General features: G+C 40.7%; 1 protein-coding gene across 3 annotated transcripts; it reads left to right on the forward strand.

Annotated features, from left to right (window-relative positions):
• Positions 1 to 212: 212 nt before the first annotated feature.
• Positions 213 to 12,443, forward strand: ZNF572 (zinc finger protein 572). Of its 3 annotated transcripts, XM_038000161.2 has the most exons (4): positions 230 to 334; positions 1,655 to 1,735; positions 8,669 to 8,782; positions 9,406 to 11,026. In XM_038000161.2, exons 2-4 carry the CDS (start codon positions 1,669 to 1,671, stop codon positions 10,914 to 10,916), a joined length of 1,692 nt encoding a protein of 563 aa, XP_037856089.1. In that variant the 5' UTR covers positions 230 to 334; positions 1,655 to 1,668; the 3' UTR covers positions 10,917 to 11,026. The 3 variants fall into 3 exon arrangements, with proteins under 3 accessions (XP_007999704.2, XP_037856089.1, XP_072874447.1); XM_008001513.3 differs by lacking the exon at positions 1,655 to 1,735 and having other exon boundaries at positions 213 to 334; positions 9,406 to 12,443; XM_073018346.1 differs by lacking the exon at positions 230 to 334 and having other exon boundaries at positions 1,574 to 1,735.
• The last annotated feature ends 9,540 nt before the right edge of the window (positions 12,444 to 21,983 follow it).

A 21,983-nucleotide genomic window follows, 5' to 3' on the forward strand; every position in this document is an offset into this window, starting at 1 on the left:
GGAAAGGTATAAGCTCCAATCAGGCCTCTGTCGTAAGCCGCCTAACAAGTGACAGGAATGAGGTTCACAGCTGTCACAGCACAAGGAAAGGAAATCCACCCCCACGCTCCTTCTGGTCCAGGACCCTAAGGGTTAAGATCAACGAGAGTTGACCATCACTGCTTCCTAGAGCGGCTCTAGCAAAGCCGCCAGGGGCGAAGGGGTGTAACTTCCTGTTTCTGCCTTCCGGGTTTGAGAGTTTAGGACCCTGGGTTGGTGGGGTTAGAGGGAGAGGGGGCGCCTTCCTCCTGGACTGCTGGGGGTGCAGGGCGCCTTGGGTGTAGCACCCAGAACAGTGAGTTCCTTCTTGTGGGGAAGGGAGCCGAGGGTTGCGGGATAGAGGAGTGGAAACAGCTCCGTTCAGTCTGCAGTAGACGTCCGGAGAGAGATCCCGCTGCTGCCAGGGGCGAAGGCCCAGCATCTCCCACCGGCGGGCCACCGTCATCCTTGTCCGTGGGGTCCCTTAAGGGATCCTGTCGGCCGGAGACCGTTTAGTATCCTGGAACTTCACCCCCCAGCGTCTCCAACTTGTCCCTGCCATTGGTTCTTAAAACTAGGCGTCAGGCAGTGCATTTTCTTTGAAGGATTTCTGATCAAAGCACGGCCCCACTCTGATCAGCTAGTTGCTCTGTAACAGTGAAAACACTCCTTCCCCGTGGAGAGACATCTTAATGGCAGCCCTTTATGGCCTTGCATTTGCCAGCGTTTTGCTGAGCCACTGTTCCGGGGGCTCCTTTGCTGCCAAATTTAATAGGATTTTAGTAGGGAAAATGGAGGAGGGGAGGGTGGTAATGTGTTACCCAGACTCATGCTTCTTTTGTAAATACTTTGATAACAATATGTAACTTAGGACAGCAAAATATGTAACTCCATTCGAACAACTCCACCCCGTTCCTTTTTTTGCATTCAGGTGTATGGCTTTTTCCCTCCCCTCACTCAAATACTGGGGATATTAGTAATGTAGACTAGTTTCACGTTTCTGTAGAACAAATCCCTACTTGCTGAGTGTACTTATGGAATGTCGACTCACTTTGTTACAAGGTTTAGGAATGTAGATCTGTTTTCTAAAACGCCAGTCAATATATTCTAAAATAAAGGGACTCTTTGAGGATTATTTGTAGTTTGGCATTATGCCCAGCTCTGCTTCCCATTCTAGTTTATGATAATAGGTAAGAGGGTGAAAAAGGTCAGCATCCAAACAGACTTGGAGCTCAATCCTGCTCTACCACTTTCTAGGTGACCTTAGGAAAGTTTCTTAATACCTTTTAAACTCATCCTGTAAAATGCTGGTAGTTGTTCATACACCTCAGAGGGCTATTGTAAGAATTAAATGACAAATGTGTGGAAATTATTTCATTCACTACCTGGCACATAATAGGCAGCAATGGTGAAAATACAATATAAGTACAGATACTGTTTTTTGTTTTTAAAATGTGTGCTTTGTATATCCTTTTATGTCCTTATATTTCTCCCAAATAATGATATTCTTTATATTCTGAAATGGATGCCAGAAGTCCATACGTCACTGCCTTCCTGTGGTAGATCACATCATTTTCTTCTTTTTATTTATTTCTTATTTTTTGTTGTTGAGACGGAATCTTGCTCTGTCGCCCAGGCTGGAGTGGTGCAATGACACGATCTCGGCTCCCTGCAACCTCCGCCTCCTGGGTTCCAGCGGTTCTCCTGCCTCAGCCCCGTGAGTAGCTGGGACTATAGGCGCGTGCTACCACGCCCGGCTAATTTTTTGTAGTTTTAGTAGAGAACGGGGTTTCACCGCATAGCCAGGGTGGAACATTTTCTAGTCCCTTAAAATAGGTTAGTGATTGTTGGCTCCAGAAGACAAAGTTTAGGCTGAAATGGGTATTGTGAATATGATAGACTTAGGAACTAAGTGCAAGGAGGAAGAGGTCCTCTTGAGGCTTCTTTTTATATTGCAGGGTTATTGGCTATAATTATTCCACCTCTGCTTTGTCCTAATTTCTCTTTACTGGTTAGGTAAATCCTAACTTTCCTTTGAAATTGACTTCAAAGGTTTCCTTCTGTCAAGACCAAGTTATTCTTTTGAAACTAAACAGCGTGCTTTTTTTTCTTTAGCTGCTGCTTATGCCTGCATATTGATTCCTTGAAGTCTTTATAAAAGTTTTATTATTGGTGTCTTTTAAAAAAATATACTTTGTTTTTTAAATTAAAAGTGTTTCTAAGCTATGTGTGGACAATGAGGATTAGTATTCTGTCTTTGAAGCTTGATCCTCAAACCTTTAATGTGAAGATTTACTTTTTTTTTTTTTTTTTTTATTATACTCAGTTCTAGGGTACATGTGCACAACGTGCAGCTTTGTTACATATGTATACATGTGCCATGTTGGTGTGCTGCACCCATTAACTCGTCATTTACATTAGGTATATCTCTTAATGCTATCCCTCCCCCCCTCCACAATAGGACCCGGTATGTGATGATCCCCTTCCTGTGTCTAAGTGATCTCATTGTTCAATTCCCACCTATGAGTGAGAACATGCGGTGTTTGGTTTTCTGTTCTTGCGATAGTTTGCTGAGAATGATGGTTTCCAGCGGCATCCATGTCCCTACAAAGGACACGAACTCATCCTTTTTATGGCTGCATAGTATTCCATGGTGTATATGTGCCACATTTTCTTAATTCAGTCTGTCACTGATGGACATTTGGGTTGCTTCCAAGTCTTTGCTATTGTGAATAGTACTGCAATAAACATACATGTGCATGTGTCTTTATAGCAGCATGACTTATAATCCTTTGGGTATATCCCCAGTAATGGGATGACTGGGTCAAATGGTATTTCTAGTTTTAGATCCTTGAGGAATCGCCACACTGTTTTCCACAATGGTTGAACTAGTTTACAGTCCCACCAACAGTGTAAAAGTGTTCCTATTTCTCCACATCCTCTCCAGCACCTGTTGTTTCCTGATTTTTTAATGATTGACATTCTAACTGGTGTGAGATGGTATCTCATTGTGGTTTTGATTTGCATTTCTCTGATGGTGAGTGATGATGAGCATTTTTTCATGTGTCTGTTGGCTGTATGAATGTCTCCTTTTGAGAAGTGTCTGGTCATATCGTTTGCCCACTTTTTGATGGGGTTGTTTGTTTTTTTCTTGTAAATTTGATTGAGTTCTTTGTAGGTTCTGGATATTAGCCCTTTGTCAGATGAGTAGATTGCAAAAATTTTCTCCCATCCTGTAGGTTGCCTGTTCACTCTGATGGTTGTTTCTTTTGCTGTGCAGAAGCTCTTTAGTTTAATTAGATCCCATTTGTCAATTTTGGCTTTTGTTGCCATTGCTTTTGGTGTTTTAGGCATGAAGTCCTTGCCCATTCCTATGTCCTGAATGGTATTACCTAGGTTTTCTTCTAGGGTTTTTATGGTATTAGGTCTAACATTTAAGTCTCTAATCCATCTTGAATTAATTTTTGTATAAGGAGTAAGGAAAGGATCCAGTTTCAGCTTTCTACTTATGGCTAGCCAGTTTTCCCAGCACCATTTATTAAATAGGGAATCCTTTCCCCATTTCTTGTTTCTCTCAGGTTTGTCAAAGATCAGATGGCTGTAGATGTGTGGTATTATTTCTGAGGCCTCTGTTCTGTTCCATTGGTCTATATCTCTGTTTTGGTACCAGTACCATGCTGTTTTGGTTACTGTAGCCTTGTAATATAGTTTGAAGTCAGGTAGCATGATGCCTCCAGCTTTGTTATTTTGGCTTACGATTGTCTTGGCAATGCGGGGTCTTTTTTGGTTCCATATGAACTTTAAAGCAGTTTTTTCCAATTCTGTGAAGAAACTCATTGGTAGCTTAATGGGGATGGCATTGAATCTATAAATTACCTTGGGCAGTATGGCCATTTTCACAATATTGATTCTTCCTATCCATGAGCATGGTATGTTCTTCCATTTGTTTGTGTCCTCTTTGATTTCACTGAGCAGTGGTTTGTAGTTCTCCTTGAAGAGGTTCTTTACATCCCTTGTAAGTTGGATTCCTAGGTATTTTATTCTTTTTGTAGCGATTGTGAATGGGAGTTCATTCATGATTTGGCTCTCTGTCTGTTACTGGTGTATAAGAATGCTTGTGATTTTTGCACATTGATTTTGTATCCTGAGACTTTGCTGAAGTTGCTTATCAGCTTAAGGAGATTTTGGGCTGAGATGATGGGGTTTTCTAAATATACAATCGTGTCATCTGGAAACAGGGATAATTTGACTTTCTTCTTTTCCTAACTCAACACCCTTTATTTCTTTCTCTTGCCTGATTGCTCTAGCCAGAACTTCCAACACTATGTTGAATAGGAGTGGTGAGAGAGGGCATCCCTGTCTTGTGCCAGTTTTCAAAGGGAATGCTTCCAGTTTTTGCCCATTCAGTATGATATTGGCTGTAGGTTTTTCATAAATAGCTCTTATTATTTTGAGATACATTCCATCAATACCGAATTTATTGAGAGTTTTTAGCATGAAGGGCTGTTGAATTTTGTCAAAGGCCTTTTCTGCATCTATTGAGATAATCATGTGGTTTTTGTCTTTGATTCTGTTTACATGCTGGATTACATTTATTGATTTGCGTATGTTGAACCAGCCTTGCATCCCAGGGATGAAGCCCACTTGATCATGGTGGATAAGCTTTTTGATGTCCTGCTGGATTCAGTTTGCCAGTGTTTTATTGAGGATTTTTGCATCAATGTTCATCAGGGATATTGGTCTAAAATTCTCTTTTTTTGTTGTATCTCTGCCAGCCTTTGGTATCAGGATGATGTTGGCCTCATAAAATGAGTTAGGGAGGATTCCCTCTTTTTCTATTGATTGGAATAGTTTCAGAAGGAATGGTACCAACTCCTCTTTGTACCTCTGGTAGAGTTCGGCTGTGAATCCGTCTGGTCCTGGACTTTTTTTTGGTTGGTAGGCTATTAATTGTTGCCTCAATTTCAGAGCCTGCTATTGGTCTATTCAGGGATTCAACTTCTTCCTGGTTTAGTCTTGGGAGGGTGTAAGTGTCCAGGAGATTATCCATTTCTTCTAGGTTTTCTAGTTTATTTGTGTAGAGGTGTTTATAGTATTCTGTGATGGTAGTTTGTATTTCTGTGGGGTTGGTGGTGATAGCCCCTTTATCATTTTTTATTGCGCCTATTTGATTCTTCTCTATTTTCTTCTTTATTAGCCTTGCTAGCGGTCTATCAATTTTGTTGATCTTTTCAAAAATCCAGCTCCTGGATTCATTGATTTTTTGGAGGGTTTTTTGTGTCTCTATCTCCTTCAGTTCTGCTCTGATCTTAGTTATTTCTTGCCTTCTGCTAGCTTTTTAATGTGTTTGCTCTTGCTTCTCTAGTTCTTTTAATTGTGATGTTAGGGTGTCAACTTTAGATCTTTCCTGCCTTCTCTTGTGGGCATTTAGTGCTATAAATTTCCCTCTACACACTGCTTTAAATGTGTCCCAGAGATTCTGGTATGTTGTATCTTTGTTCTTATTGGTTTCAAAGAACATCTTTATTTCTGCCTTCATTTCGTTATGTACCCAGTAGTCATTCAGGAGCAGGTTGTTCAGTTCCCATGTAGTTGAGCGGTTTTGATTGAGTTTCTTAGTTCTGAGTTCTAGTTTGATTGCACTGTGGTGTGAGAGACAGTTTGTTATAATTTGTGTTCTTGTACATTTGCTGAGGAGTGCTTTACTTACAAGTATGTGGTCAGTTTTGGAATAAATGTGATGTGGTGCTGAGTAGAATGTATATTCTCTTGATTTGGGGTGGAGAGTTCTGTAGATGTCTATTAGATCTGCTTGGTGCAGAGTTGAGTTCAATTCCTGGATATCCTTATTAACTTTCTGTCTCGTTGATCTGTCTAATGTTGACAGTGAGGTGTTAAAGTCTCCCATTATTATTGTATGGGAGTCTAAGTCTCTTTGTAAGTCTCTAAGGACTTGCTTTATGAATCTGGGTGCTCCTGTATTGGGTGCATATACATTTAGGATAGTTAGCTCTTCCTGATGAATTGATCCATTTACCATTATGTAATGGCCTTCCTTGTCTCTTTTGATCTTTGATGGTTAAAAGTCTATTTTATCAGAGACTAGGATTGCAAGCCCTGCTTTTTTTTAATTTTCCATTTGCTTGGTAGATCTTCCTCCATCCCTTTATTTTGAGCCTATGTGTGTCTCTGCATGTGAGATGGGTCTCCTGAATACAGCAAACTGATGGGTCTTGACTCTTTATCCAATTTGCCAGTCCGTGTCTTTTAATTGGACCATTTAGTCCATTTACATTTAAGGTTAATATTGTTATGTGTGAACTTGATCCTGTCATTATGATATTAGCTGGTTATTTTGCTCGCTAGTTGATGCAGTTTCTTCCTAGCATCGATGGACTTTACATTTTGACATGTTTTTGCAGGTACCTGTTGTTCCTTTCCATGTTTAGTGCTTCCTTCAGGATCTCTTGTAGGGCAGGCCTGGTGGTGACTAAATCTCTAAGCATTTGCTTGTCTGTAAAGGATTTTATTTCTCCTTCACTTATGAAACTTAGTTTGGCTGGATATGAAATTCTGGTTGAAAATTATTTTAAGAATGTTGAATATTGGCCCCCAATCTCTTATGGCTTGTAGAGTTTCTGCCGAGAGATCTGCTGTTAGTCTGATGGGCTTCCCTTTGTGTGTAACCCGACCTTTCTCTCTGGCTGCCCTTAACATTTCTTCCTTCATTTCAGCTTCGGTGAATCTGACAATTCTGTGTCTTGGAGTTGCTCTTCTCGAGGAGTATCTTTGTGGCATTCTCTGTCTTTCCTGAATTTGAATGTTAGCTTGCCTTACTAGGTTGGGGAAGTTCTCCTGGATGATATCCTACAGAGTGTTTTCCAACTTGGTTCCATTTTCCCTGTCACTGTCAGGCATACCAGTCAGACGTAGATTTGGTCTTTTCACATAATCCCATATTTATTGGAGGCTTTGTTCATTTCTTTTTACTCTCTTTTCTCAACACTTCTCTTCTTGCTTCACTTCATTCATTTGATCTTCAGTTGCTGATACTCTTTCTTCCAGTTGATCGAGTCGGTTACTGAAGCTTGTGCATTTGTCACGTTCTTGTGTTATGGTTTTCATCTCTATCAGTTCTTTTAAGGTCTTCTCTGCATTGATTATTCTAGTTATCCATTCATCCATTCTTTTTTCAAGGTTTTTAGTTTTTTTGCGCTGGTTACGTAGTTCCTCCTTTAGCTCTGAGAAGTTTGATCGACTGAAGCCTTCTTATCTCAGCTCGTCAAAGTCATTCTCTGTCCAGCTTTGTTCCGTTGCTGGCGATTAGCTGCGTTCCTTTGGAGGGGGCGATGCGCTCTGATTTTTTGAATTTCCAGCTTTCCTGCACTGCTTTTTCCCCATCTTTGTGGTTTTTCTCTGCCTTTGGTCTTTGATGATGGTGATGTACTGATGGGGTTTTGGTGTGGGTGTCCTTTCTGTTTGTTAGTTTTCCTTCTAACAGTCAGGACCCTCAGCTCTAGGTCTGTTGGAGTTTGCTTGAGGTCCACTCCAGACCCTGTTTGCCTGGGTATCAGCAGCGGAGGCTGAAGAGAGAATATTGCTGAACAGCAAGTGCTGCTGTCTGATTCTTGCTCTGGAAGCTTCGTCTCAGGGGTGTACCCCACCGTGTGAGGTGTGAGGTGTCAGTCTGCACCTAGTGGGGGATGTCTCCCAGTTAGGCTACTCAGGGGTCAGGGATCCACTTGAGCAGGCAGTCTGTCCATTCTCAGATCTCAACCTCCATACTGGCAGATCCACTGCTCTCTTCAGAGCTGTCAGACAGGGGCATTTACCTCTGCCGAGGTTTCTGCTGCTTTTTGTTTAGCTATGCCCTGTCCCCAGAGGAGGAGGCCGGCCTCCTTGAGCTGCTGTGGGTTCCACCCAATTCGAGCTTCCCGGCGGCTTTGTTTACCTACCTAAGCCTCAGCAATGGCGGACGCCCCTCCCCCAGCCTCGCTGCTGCCTTGCAGTTAGATCTCAGACTGCTGTGCTAGCAATGAGGGAGGCTCTGTGGGCGTGGGACCCTCTGGGCCAGGTGTGGGATATAATCTCCTGGTGTGCCGTTTGCTAAGACCCTTGGTAAAGCATAGTATTAGGGTGGGAGTTACCTGATTTTCCAGGTGTTGTGTGTCTCAATTTCCTTTGGCTAGGAAAAGGAATTCCCTTCCCCCTTGCGCTTCCCAGGTGAGGCGATGCCTCGCCCTGCTTTAGCTCTCGCTGGTTGGGCTGCACCCGCGGACCAGCGCCAACTGTCCGGCACTCCCCAGTGAGATGAACCCGGTACCTCAGTTGAAAATGCAGAAATCACCCGTTTTCTGTGTTGCTCATGCTGGGAGCTGGAGGCTGGAGCTGTTCCTATTCAGCCATCTTGGGCGTGCCCCCCTGAAGATTTACTTTTTTGCATTGTTATTTCAGGGTTAACCCTTAATTCTAAACACTTGGGTCTGAGATAAGATTTTCTAAAAGGGCTGCTAAGAGTTGTGTTTCTTATTTTCAATATGGTTCATGGAACATTCTGTGCCTCCTATTGTTGTGTTGGAATGGTTGGGAAGGAAGGAGGAAGCATACACTTTAACATATACCTCCAAACATAATTTATTTTCTTCCACAGGGTTTCTGATCTCTAACTTGGCTGTGATCATTGTGATGGAGCAAGAAAAAAAACTGTTGGTTTCAGATTCTAACAGCTTTATGGAGAGGGAGAGTTTGAAAAGCCCCTTCACAGGTGAGGGATCAAGATGATGGTCTGAATCCTTAGGAAATTTGATGTAGAAAGAACAGGACACTAGAATGAGACAAACAATTTAATTCCTTGTTCTGTCACTTATAAGCTGTGTTAATTATTTTGGCCTCATTGTTCTCATCTTTAAGAAAATGCATAATACCGATTTCACATATATTTTAGAATTAGTGAAATACCCCATTCAAAGCTACTGTTCTTAATAAATAGTGGCTATTGTTATTTCTATAGCATTTGCTCAGATTTTAGCAAAGCTGTTGTCTAGTTTTTACCTGAGATGGTATCCTGTTCAATTTCACTCCTATTCACATCAATCCTGTTTTTTCTCTTAAGTCTTCTAGAACAAAATTTAATGCATTTCTTTTTAGATTGATGTTCCCTTTGCCAATAATGGTTCAAATAATGCATTAGTGTAGTTGCTAAGCACAAAAAAAATCCACCTGCTTCTGGTAAACAGAGGAAAAGAAGTGAAACTGTCTTTAAAAACTTTTTTATATGAAATATTTATGAGGTTTTATAGTGTTATTTCCTCTCTTCCACTGCAGTTTAGAATTTGCGTCTCTGGCAGAGGTGCAGAATATGGTTAGAATGTTTGTTTATTCTTGCAGGAGATGAAAGTATGAATAATTTGGAAACTGTTCACCACAATAATCCTAAGGCAGATAAACTTAAAGAGAAACCTTCAGAATGGTCTAAAAGACATAGACCGCAACATTATAAGCATGAGGATGCAAAAGAAATGCCACTGACATGGGTTCAAGATGAGATTTGGTGTCATGATTCCTATGAGAGTGATGGCAAGTCAGAGAATTGGGGAAATTTTATAGTGGAAGAGGAGGAAAAACCCAGTCACCAGGAATGGGACCCAGGAGAACATACCAATGCCTGTGTGCAGCAGAATTCATCCTTTGTAGACAGACCCTACAAATGTTCCGAATGTTGGAAAAGCTTCAGTAATAGTTCTCATCTGCGTACTCACCAGAGGACCCACTCAGGAGAAAAGCCTTATAAATGCTCTGAGTGTGCAAAATGCTTTTGTAACAGTTCTCACCTGATTCAGCATCTAAGAATGCACACAGGAGAGAAGCCCTACCAGTGTGGTGAATGTGGGAAGAGCTTCAGCAATACCTCCCATCTTATTATCCATGAGAGAACTCACACGGGAGAGAAACCCTATAAATGTCCCGAGTGTGGCAAGACATTCAGCAGCAGCTCTCACCTTATTCAGCATCACAGATCACATACAGGTGAAAAACCATATGAATGTTCTGTCTGTGGAAAAGGCTTCAGTCATAGCTATGTCCTAATAGAACATCAGAGGACTCACACTGGAGAAAAACCTTATAAGTGCCCTGATTGTGGGAAGAGTTTTAGTCAGAGTTCCAGCCTCATTCGCCACCAGCGGACACACACAGGTGAGAAGCCCTACAAATGTCTCGAGTGTGGAAAAAGCTTTGGTTGTAATTCTACTCTAATAAAACATCAGCGAATACATACAGGAGAAAAGCCTTATCAATGTCCAGAATGTGGGAAGAATTTTAGTCGTAGTTCAAACCTTATTACACACCAGAAAATGCACACAGGAGAGAAATCCTATGAAAGTTCTGAATATGAAGAAAGTTTGAGTCAGAACTGCAATGTGATAGAAGAATGCAGAATGCAGTTAGGAGAAAAACCATATAGATGTTGTGAATGTGGAAAGAGTTTTGGCCTTAGCTCCCATCTCATTAGACATCAGAGAACACATACAGGAGAAAAGCCTTACAGATGTTCTGAGTGCTGGAAAACTTTCAGTCAGAGTTCCACCCTGGTGATTCACCAAAGGACACATACAGGAGAGAAACCTTATAAATGTCCTGATTGTGGTGAATGCTTCAGTCAGAGCTTTAACCTTATCAGGCACCGGAGGACCCACATAGGGGAAAAACCTTACAAATGTACCAGCTGTGAGAAATGCTTCAGCAGAAGTGCCTACCTCAGTCAGCATCGGAAAATTCATGTAGAAAAGCCTTTTGAGTCTCCTGACGTTGGGGGTTTTCCTCGTGAATGGACTTGGAAAAGCTGTTCAGGGGAAGTGCCCCTCATCCCTTCATTTTCAGTATCAAATTCGTCTTCCTAAGTCCCAAAGCCTGGTGATGGTTTTTTCTTCCTTGTCGGACGATGAAAATGTAGGTATTCTGTGATTGTTGTGCTATAAAGTTTCTTTGATGTGTTTGTTGAAACATTTGGAAAAAGTCAACCTCCCAGTTTAAAGGACAGGAAGACCACAATCACCAGGTTATTGGATCTGTCCAGTGAGAGATTCATCCACCAAGGATGAAGAAAGGAGGACTTTAAAAAATTTAAGGTAAGATAGTAATAGCTTCAAAAGAAATGTACAGAGTAATCCTAAGAGTAAGCAAAGGAACCGTGAGAACCTGAAGCTAGAATTGCTATTGAATTACTTTATTTTCTCTTCCCTTACTGGGTAGAGATACATCATTACCAGCCTCAGGGGTTTACCCAGAGAAAGGGTATTTTTGAGCAAATTGTGTGATTTCCTGGCTATTTTGTTGGGGCTTAAGAAGGAAAAGATTTTTTTTTTCAAATGCATTTTTAGTCACTAAAAATAAACTATTGTAGCATCTAGAACTAATGCCATAGCCTCTAGCCATATGTAGCTATTTGTATTAAGATTTATTGAAATTTTAAATTCAGTTCCTCAGTCACACTAGCCACTTTCTAAGTGTTCAGTAGCTCTATGTGACCAGCAGCTGCTGTATTGGATATTATAGAAGGTTCTTTCATTCAAGATCATCATTCTTGACAGACCCATAAATATTTCCTATAAAGACTGTAGAAATGTGTTCTGGAGGGTTTGCTCTCCAAAAGGAGTTGTAACATAGAGTAGAACTGGGATAGAGTATTGAAGACACTGGGTTTAGAGATTGGATATTTTAATGATTGTGTGTTCTAATTCATGTGCTGCCGACTGAGTTATCTAGTGATATGACCTCACTGTCTTGACCAAAGCCAGAATAGAAGGCAGGATTCCTGAATTCTGTCTTACAATTTTTAATGAAGAGCCTTTTCCCCAAGTTATCCCATTATGTAATTCTTGGTCAGCTCAAGAACTTGGTTCTTTTTCTAATAATTAACTCACTAATTCGGAGCCAGTGTCCAAGGACAGTTTGCCATTAAGGAGTAGTGAGACTTCTTAGCTTCAGTACTGACAGTTTTCTTTTGCCTCTTGACATAATTGGTATATGGATCTGATAACTGAGGCCCCATCTTCCCTACTCATTCCTATGGGAATGATGCTTTGGAAATTATTAGATATATCCTATTCCCTTCCTCCCATTTTATTTCCTACTAGTGCAAAGGGTAGACAAGTAGGAAGGTTAGGACTCCTGAGTTGCCCATGATTTCATCTAATTTTTTGGATTCAGAATATATTTTATGAATAATATGCAGAGATGCATATTATGAATGTGAAGCCAGAATGGGTCAGTTGTAGCTGCTGCAAAGGTCTGTAGCTGATGGTCATTTAATTGCATGGAGATTATTTTATCTTTCATGATTGTGGTGCACCTGATAGTGGCAGGGTATTTGTGTGTTTTTGTATTGTTATTTGATTACAAAAATAAAGCAAAAACTAACAAATAAAGGTATTGAAGAAGAATTTGGGGGAAATTTTCTGCTTTCAACAAAGGGGGAAAACATTAGGCATTATTGGCCTTTTATTTTTATCTTTTTTTTTCCATTAATTTTTTTTTTTTGAGATGGAGTCTCACTCTGTCGCCCAGGCTGGAGTGCAGTGGCACGATCTTGGCTCACTGCAAGCTCCACTTCCCGGGTTCATGCCATTCTCCTGCCTCAGCCTCCCGAGTAGCTGGGACTACAGGCGCCCGCCACCACGCCTGGCTAATTTTTTGTATTTTTAGTAGAGACGGGGTTTCACCGTGTTAGCCAGGATGGTCTTAATCTCCTGACCTCGTGATCCACCCGCCTTGGCCTCCTAAAGTGCTGGGATTACAGGTGTGAGCCACCGCACCCGGCCCTTATTCATTCATTTTTTTTGAAATAAGGTCTCACACTGTCAACCAGACTGTAGTGCAATGGCACCATCATAGCTGACTGCAGCCTCAAACTTCTGGTTTCAAGGGATCTTCCCATCTCAGCCTCCTGAGTAGCTAGGACTACAGTGCACACCACTGCAGTCAGCTAATTTTAAAATTTTTGTAGAGACAGAGTCTTGCTATGTTGCCCAGGCTGGTGTTGAACTCCTGGCTTCATGCAGTTCTCCTCCCTCAGCCTCCCAAGCTGCTGAGATTACAGGTGTGAGCCACCACACCCAGCCCATTATTGGCTTTTATATGACCTCACCTGAGTATTTTTCTGTCTTTGTATGTTATCTGGTATTGCCCAAATTTTATTAAATTGTAATATTTCAGGATAAGTTTTTATAGTAACTAATAGTTTGATTAATGCTTGATAACTAAGGAGTTATCAACTTAGGAGTTTGCTGATAAACTTAAGAGTTTGCTGTTGAGGCTGAAATTCAGTTACAAGGCAGCAGTGGTTGGGGTGATACAAAATCAATCACATGCTCTGTGGCAGGTAGCCACTCTGAGCCTCAGTTCCCTTATCTGTAAAACAGAAATAATGCCTGCCTTACAGGGTTACCATAAACATTAAATGAATGTTTGCAAATCATATAGCACAGTGCTTAAACATAGCAGGGTATCAATAAATGGTAATTACTTGCTGCTGCTATTATTAATTGAAACAAACTGAAAAAAAAAGTTATCCACATGTTTTGAAAGTAGACGTAGTAGTACAGTCCCAAACTTATCTTACTTGTAGATTCTTTATGATCAACTTCAGGAATTTTAATGGATAAAATATTGGAAAAGCACAGGACTATATTGTTTGCAGACTGTCTAAAACACTTTTATTCACCTTGTAAGCAGCTATAACAAAAAAAACAGGAAATTTTACTAAATTTTCTTTTTATTCATGAAACAAAGAATTTGGTTTAAACTGGAAAAGAACAAAATCGCAAGTTCAATATAAGTTAATTTGCATCTGAAGAGATTAATAACAGGTACAATTTATGTCCTGTCACCATCACCTATACAATGTACTGTGATGGCTGGTAATATATAAAATCTATTTCACAAACCTTGATGTCTACCGGAATAAAGATGTTCACATCTTAGATGGGTTAAGATGGGCTCCATTAGTAGAACAATTTGGCAAAAATCCTTGTCTCTTTGGATTGAAAATGAGGAAAACAAAAAAGAGATTTGTACCTTATGATGGAGAACATAACATAGTCAAACATAATATGTGATGCGTTTATCTCAGTTTCATTAATCAGCAAGTAGGCTCTTTGTTTAGCTCCATGAGAAAGAAATTCTATATTCTCTGTTTTTCTTGCTAGCATAAAGGACTCAGCGTGTGAATAAAGAAAGCATTCTTTATTTACAAGTGATTTATTTCATAGTTTCTTTTTAATTAAATAGAAGACACCTATAACGTATATTTTTCCTACTCAAAGAAGAAGCTCATATATATTTTCCATGCCATAGCATAGGGACAGCCATGTCAATGCATGTGCTCACAACTATAGGAGGGAACTCACTCCCTGCTGTACAGCCTACCAGAGGGCATGTAAGCATAAGTCTCTGTAGTAATTAAGGTAAAGTCTTAACTCCCATCATCCCAAGTCATCCAAGTTGGGTCTACCAAATGGGCCTTCTCCTTAGTGCTGTAGAAGTTTCTACAGCACTAGAAACTTGAGAGGTGAGAGGTAGTGGAGTACAGCGGTACTGTGACTGTTACTCTTTATGCATTAATCTGACACATTGATCTCAGCCAGTCTCATTTTCTGAAATCATGGTGTTTTAGTCTCCTTAGTGTTGCCATAGCAGAATACCTGAGCTGGGTAATTTATAAAGAAAAGAGGTTTTATCTGGCTCATGATTCTGATGGCTGGAAAGTCCAAGAGCATGGGGCCAACATCTGCTTGCTTCTGTTGAGGGTTTCTGTGCTGTGTCATAACATGGCAGAAGGTCAAGGGTGAAGACAGCACATGCAAAGGGGCAGGACATGAGAGTTGCAATCACTCCATAACAGCTCACTCTCAGAAACTAATCCTGTCTCATGTGAGAGGTCTCCCGTGAGACAGAGAGGTCACTCGCTGACAAGAATTGTACAAGAATTGGCAACACGCTACCTATAAGAACAGAGGGAGCCCCCGTGACTCAGATGCCTCCCATTAGGCCCCACTTCTTAAAGATTCCACCTCCCAACATTGCTACACTGAGAATTAAGGTACCAACATGAGTTTTGGTGGGGACACTTAAATCATAGCATTTGGTAACAACAAGACTGTCATTACAGTAGTCCCCCCTTATCCAAGGTTTTGCTTTCTGGGGTTTTAGTTACCCCTGGTCAACTATGGTGTGAAAATATTACATCACTACTCTTGCTCTTTGGGGCCTTTATTACGTAAGGTAAGGATTATTTGAAGATAAGCATTGTGATACCACAACAGTAGATGTGATAACTGAGATGGCTACTAAGTGATTTATAGCAATCCAGGCTGGAAATAGTGGGATAGTGAGACATTTTGTCATGCTACTCAGAACAGCAGGCAGTTTAAAACTTAGAAATTATTTCCGGAGTTTTCCATTTACATCACAATGCCTACATCATTTATTTCATTTCATGTCATCATGAAGCCATTGTACTCTTTCATCATGACCTCAAGAAGAAAGGTAAGTCCAGTACAATAAGATATTTTGAGAGGGAGACCAAATTCACATAACTTTATTACAGTATATTATTATAATTGTTCTATTAGTTATTGTTAATCTCTTACTGTACCTCATTTATAAATTAAAATGTATCATATTTAATTTATGTGATAAAATTAAACTTTATCATACATAAACTTTATGTATGGAAAAAACTTAGTACGTATAGGGTTCAGTACTGTCCTTGGTTTCAGGCATCTATCGGAAGTTTTGGAATGTGTCCCCAGCAGATAAGGGGGACTACTATGCTCTTTAAAATTCTGTATTTGATTTTATGTATTTATTTCTTCTTTCAAGCAGTATAACCATTCATTCAACAAAAATTTACTTGATGCCTAACATGTGTTTAGCAGAGGTCATGTGACAGTGGGAGGGGCAAATGTGAGGACAATCCAGTTGTAGGAAAACACGCAGCTTTTGGCTGGCTACTTTCTCCTTGGCAGCTCTGGAACTACACTTACTCTACTGAATCCTTAATCTTCAAACTTAACAGATGATCTGAAAAGCTAGAAATAACAATAGATTAAAGTGGGTTATGTTTGCTCTGTGAAAATGCAAGCTCTGTGAAGTTTGACATAGTGCTTTGCACATAGTCGTGCTTCATAGTTATTGGGTGGGTGTCATATGCTTATGTGTTTTATGCTGATGTGTAAGAGTACACCCTTCCAGGATATGGATCCATTTTTGTGACTGAATAGATCCAGTTTTGTAACCCTTAAGCCCAACACAGAGCCTGGCATATGAAGTGTTTATGGGTTTTGGTTGAGGGGTTTTCACCAGTGAATAAAGTCTATGGGATTAGATTGTATAATCCCAGTGTCTCCTTGGGCTGGTTTGTAAATGAAAGTTACTATGATAGGAGGCTGGGTGTATGGGTGTATCCTCACACTAACCTTAGAGGACATTTAAAAAGTGTCCTGGCTGGGCACAATGGCGCATGTCTGTAATCCCAACACTTTGGGAGGCCGAGGCAGGCGGATCACTTGAGGTCAGGAGTTCAAGACCAACCTGGCCAACATGGTGAAACTCCATCTGTTCTAAAAATAATAATAAAAACATTAGCTAGGTGTGGTGGTGTGTGCCTGTAGTACCAGCTACTCGGGAGGCTGAGGCAGGAGAATTGCTTGAACCCAGGAGGCGGAGGTTGCAGTGAGCCAAGATCGCATTACTGCACTCCAGCCTGGGTGACAGAGCAAGACCTTTCTCAAAAATAAAATAAAATAAAATAAAATAAAAAAATAAATAAAAAATAAATAAATAAAATAAAATAAAATAAAATGTGTCCTGATAATTCACTACCCTGAGCTTCAGATTGGACTCCATAGGACAAGTTTAAAACTTGTTTCAAATTTAAATTTCAGTCACTTTCTAGCTTTGTATTTTGTACTTACCTACCTTGTAGATTTGGTGAGCAGTGAATGAGGTGAACTTGGCATATCGTAGGTGTTAAGGAAATACTTTTTTCCTTTTCTGTCCGCCCTCATTTGCTTATAATTTTGCCAGAGATAGACTTTAGGGACAGGAACGTTGAATCATTTGTTGGATTGATTATTTCTAGGTTTCTAAAATGGAGACATTAATAACGCTTAGCTCATGGGTTTATTGTGAGGATCAGTGAGATGATGTATGTAATGTGCTCAGTATTCCTGATACTTAGTCACCACTCAGTATTAACTGTTACTACCATTGTTATCATCAAAGGTGGCTCTAGACCAGCATGGGTCTTTGGATCGTCTTTGAAGTTAGCCTCAGAGATATGACTGTCCCCCGAGGCCACTAAAATAGTGCAATCTTTTTATTATTATTTACGCCATGAGTAGGAAGGGACATGAATAAGAGTATGAGGACATGAATAATAGCAAGCTCTTCAGGAGGCTGATAATGTAACACATCATTTATAATAGGGCAGCCAGTTGAGCAACTGCTGCATTTTCTGTTTAAAAATTATCCCCAGCTGGGTGTGGTGGCTCATGCTTATAATCCCAGCACTTTGTGGGATGCAGAGGTGGGAAGATCACTTGAGCCCAGGAGTTGGAGACCATCCTGGGCAACATAGTGGGACCCTGTCTCTACAGAAATTAAAGTTAAAAAAAAATATCCTACCTGTCACTCCTCTCTCTCTTTTATTTCTATTTTGTTCTCTTTTACCTCTTTGTGGCCCTAACCTCTGCCTCATCCGTCCATATGCCAACCCAAATTTAAGATTTTTACTTTTTAAAAGACGGGGTCTTGCTCTGTCATCCAGGCTGGAGTGCAGTGGTGCGATCATGGCCCACTGTAACCTTGAACTCCTGGGCTCAAATGAGCTTTTTCCACCCCTTTAATTTGTTCCCTGTCCTTGCCTCTCATCAGCCTCCCCCCACCCCTGCTACGAGGTTGGAATCAAGTCAAAGCTGAGGATGGCGCAAGTGCTGGGGTTAGTTATAAGGATACAGATGGAAACAGAATGCCAGGCCATCATGACACAGTGCGCCTGTTGCCGCTTCCAAGCTTGTGGGTGCTTCCAAGCTTCCAGGCGGCTTGTGGGCACTAAGACAGCCAGGTTTCTGATGTAACATTGCTTGACTCTGGTAAACTCAGTACATATTCTAGAATTTGACAGGTTGAGGGATGGAATGAAAACTTGATTGAAAAATGAATATTATTAATTTTGAGCCTAAGTCATGGATAAATGTTCCCATTAAGAACATATTAGTTGGTTAGACTGATAGATACAGGTGAAAGATTTTCTCCCTTAACATTGCTTTTTTCTGATAATTAAAGTAATACTTGCTAATTGTAAAATATACAAAGAAGTATAAATTAGGAAATACATTTAAGTAGGAAGACCAGAATTAAAATGACCCATAATCATTTTTTCCAGAGATAACTTACCTTGAAAATGCTGAGGTCTTTCCCAGTAACCTCTTTTCTAAGCATATATATGAATAAATACTTAAAATTGGATTATATGGGGTGTGTGTGTGTGTGTGTGTGTAGGTACGTGTAGCATTGTGTCTTTTTTTTCTTACTATTACATCATTTGCCATTTTTTACTTGTTTTAAAATTGTTAGGCTTTTAGTGGCTTCATAATATACTGAATGGCTGTGTGAAAACAATTTAATTGTTTTAATGTAGGACATTTATATTGTTTCTACTTGTTTGTTATTAAAAATAAAATAACACTGGCCAGGCACAGTGGCTCATGCTTGCAATCCCAGCACTTTGGGAGGCTGAGGCGAGTGGATCACCTGAGGTCAGGAATTCGAGACCGGCCTGGCCAACATGGTGAAACTCCATCTCTACTAAAAATACAAAAATTAGCTGGGTGTGGTGGTGTGTGCACCTGTAATCCCAGCTACTCAGGAGGCTGAGGCAGGAGAATTGCTTGACCCTGGGAGGCGGAGGTTGCAGTGAGCCAAGATCATGCCACTGCACTCCAGCCTGGGGACTCCGTCTAAAAAACAAAACAAAACAACAACAAAAAAACCACTGCTGTGCTGGGCACCATGGCTCACACTTGTAATCCCAGCACTTTTGGAATCTGAGGCGGGAGGATTGCTTGAGGTCAGGAGTTCAAGACCATCCTGGGCCACACAGTAAGCCCCTATCTCTACAAAAATTTTTTTAAAAATTAGCTGGGCATGGTGATGTGGCTGCGGTTCCAGCTACTCAGGAGGCTGAGGTGGGTGGATTGCTTGAGCCTAGGAGGTCCAGACTGCAGTGAGCCATGATTATGCCATGGTACTCCAACCTGAGCAACAGTGAGACCCTGTCTCAAAAAAGTAAAAATAAAAATACTACTGTGAACTGGCTGTTTTTAGCTGCTGTTTTGTTTTGGTATTGTGGTTGTGATTGTTTGGTCTTTTATGCTTTTTTTAAAAAACATACAAATCTTAGAGTACATGTCTAATTATTTCCTTAGCATAAATTTCTAAAAGTGAGATCACTGAATCAATGGGCATAAATGATTTTAAAGGCATTTTGTTTAATTGCTCTCCAGAAATTATATCAGTTTAAAGTGTCCTGGTGGAAAAATTTTCTTAAACACCTTTTTTTGGGAACGGAGAAGAACAAATAATATGTAAATAGATAATATATTATTATAATTCAAGGCCAACCCATTAATATGATGAAAACCTTCTCTTGAGATTTTTTGTTTTGTTTTGTTTCTGAGACAGGGTCTTGCTCTGTTGCCTAGGTTGTACAGTAGACTGGTGTAGTCATGGCTGTCAGCAGCCTTGACCTCCCAGGCTCAAGCAATCCTTCCACTTCAGCCTCCCAATTAGCTAGGACTACAGGCACACCACCTTGCCCTACTACTTTTTTTTTTTAACTTTTATTTTGTAGAGATGGGGTCTTGTATGTTGCCCAAGCTGGTTTTGAACTCCTGGCCCAAGTGATCCTCCTGCCTTGGCCTCCCAAAGTGTTGGGATTATAGGCATGAGCCACTGCACCTTGCCTGAGATGGTTTTTATAAGATAATCTTGTTCCTCCTCTCCCGGACATAGGATCAACTGAGATTCACCTTGGGTTGAATCATTTTAAGAATTACTTTGACTTTTCCTTTTGCTGCCCTAGGCATAATTTCAAGGGACATCATCAAGAGCTGCTTTAAGAACTAGGGAAATAAGATGAGGTTTTGGTACCAGAAGTACTTCCAGAGGAACAGAATTTTAAGGGTGGATTTTGGGGTTTCTAGAATTGGCTCTTTAATCTGATTAGAGCTAAAAATGCTAAAGACTCTCTACTTCTAATAGTACAGACAGCACTGATAGTCCATGGCTGAGTTGTTTATAGAGATATGCAAAATAATATGCATGTGACACTCCTAATTCACCACTTATAAGAAGCAATGCACTTGGTGATTCCGTACATGATACTTTAGGACGTTTGTGGAAAATCAAGAAACATAATGACATTAGTTGGTTGCTAATAATATTGCTGGACAAAGTAATGAAAGAAAAGGATGAGCTCAGGGATTTGCATTGTCAGCTCCAGGTATACATAAATAGTCTAGAAACTTCTAAGTGTTCCCTGAAGGAGAATCTTCTCCCCAGTAGCCTTTGAGTTGAAATTACTGAAAACCAAACGCAAGCCCTAATCATGCAACTAGCTTACCTACAAAGAAAGGTGCACTCAGCCTTACAGGATGTTTACTGTTAAAGTGAGGGCATTTATTGGGAAAGAATGGGAATAATTGGATTCCAAGGTGGCAGGGTCCAAATGGCAAAACTCAACTGCCAAAGGCAAGGTGGACATAGCTACCATAATGAACGAATAGCAGAGGCAATCCAACAATCAGAATAATCTGACTCATGTAGACATTTGGCTTTGGCTAATTAATCTTCATGTTCCTAGAAGTGAAATAGATGGGAAGCTTACTACATTCTTACTTGATCTGTATAAGCAGAAAACTTCCAGGTCAGGTAAACAAAAGCGTAACTCAAATATTAAAAACAGATAATCATGGCCACTCCATTTCCAGACTTGAGCCAGTTTATAGACCCAGAAACCCTTGAATAAAGAGTACACTACCCTTCATTTGGGTATTCTACCAAACATACTGTTTATGCCTCCGACCTTTTACTAGGGTAACTGTGCACTGGGGAAAGAGAAATAATTAGAACTTTCAGGGAACCACTGACATCTGGCTCTGAACTGACACTGATTCCAGGAGACCCCAAATATGGTGGCCCTCCAGTCAGAGTAGCAGCTTATAGAGGGCAGGTGATCAGTGGAGTTTTAGCTCAGGTTTGACTTACAGTGGGTCCAGTGAGTCCCCAAACCATCCTGTGGCCACTTCCCCAGTTCCAGAACGCATAGTTGGAATAGACATACTTAGCATACTGAGCAGAATTTCCACATTGGTTGCCTTACCTGTGGAGTGAGGGATATTATGATGGGAAAGGCTGACTGGAAGCCATTAGAGCTGCGTCTACCTGGGAAAATAGTAAATCAAAAATAATATCACATCTGTGGAGGGATTTCAGAGATTAGTGCCACCAGGAAGGACTTGAAAGATGCAGAGGTGATGGTTCCCCGCCCATTCTTATTCAACTCTCTGCCCTGTGTAGAAGACAGATGGATCTTGGGGAAGACAGCAGATTACTGTAAGCTTAATCAAGTGGTGACTCCAATTGCAGCTGCTGTACCAGATGTGGTTTCATTGCTTGAGCAAATTAACACACCCCTTGGTACCTGGTATATAGCTGCTGATCTGGGAAATGCATTTTTCTCCATACCTGTCCATAAGGGCCAGCAAAACACCTTCACTATCCTGCCTCAGGTGTATATCAAGTCTCCAGCTCTATGTCATAATTTAGTTTACAGAGATCTTGATTGCCTTTCCCTTCCAAAAGATATTACACTGCACTGGTCCATTACATTGATGACATTAAGC

This window comes from Chlorocebus sabaeus, chromosome 8 (assembly GCF_047675955.1).
Source record: "Chlorocebus sabaeus isolate Y175 chromosome 8, mChlSab1.0.hap1, whole genome shotgun sequence".
NCBI classification, from domain to species: domain Eukaryota; kingdom Metazoa; phylum Chordata; class Mammalia; order Primates; family Cercopithecidae; genus Chlorocebus; species Chlorocebus sabaeus.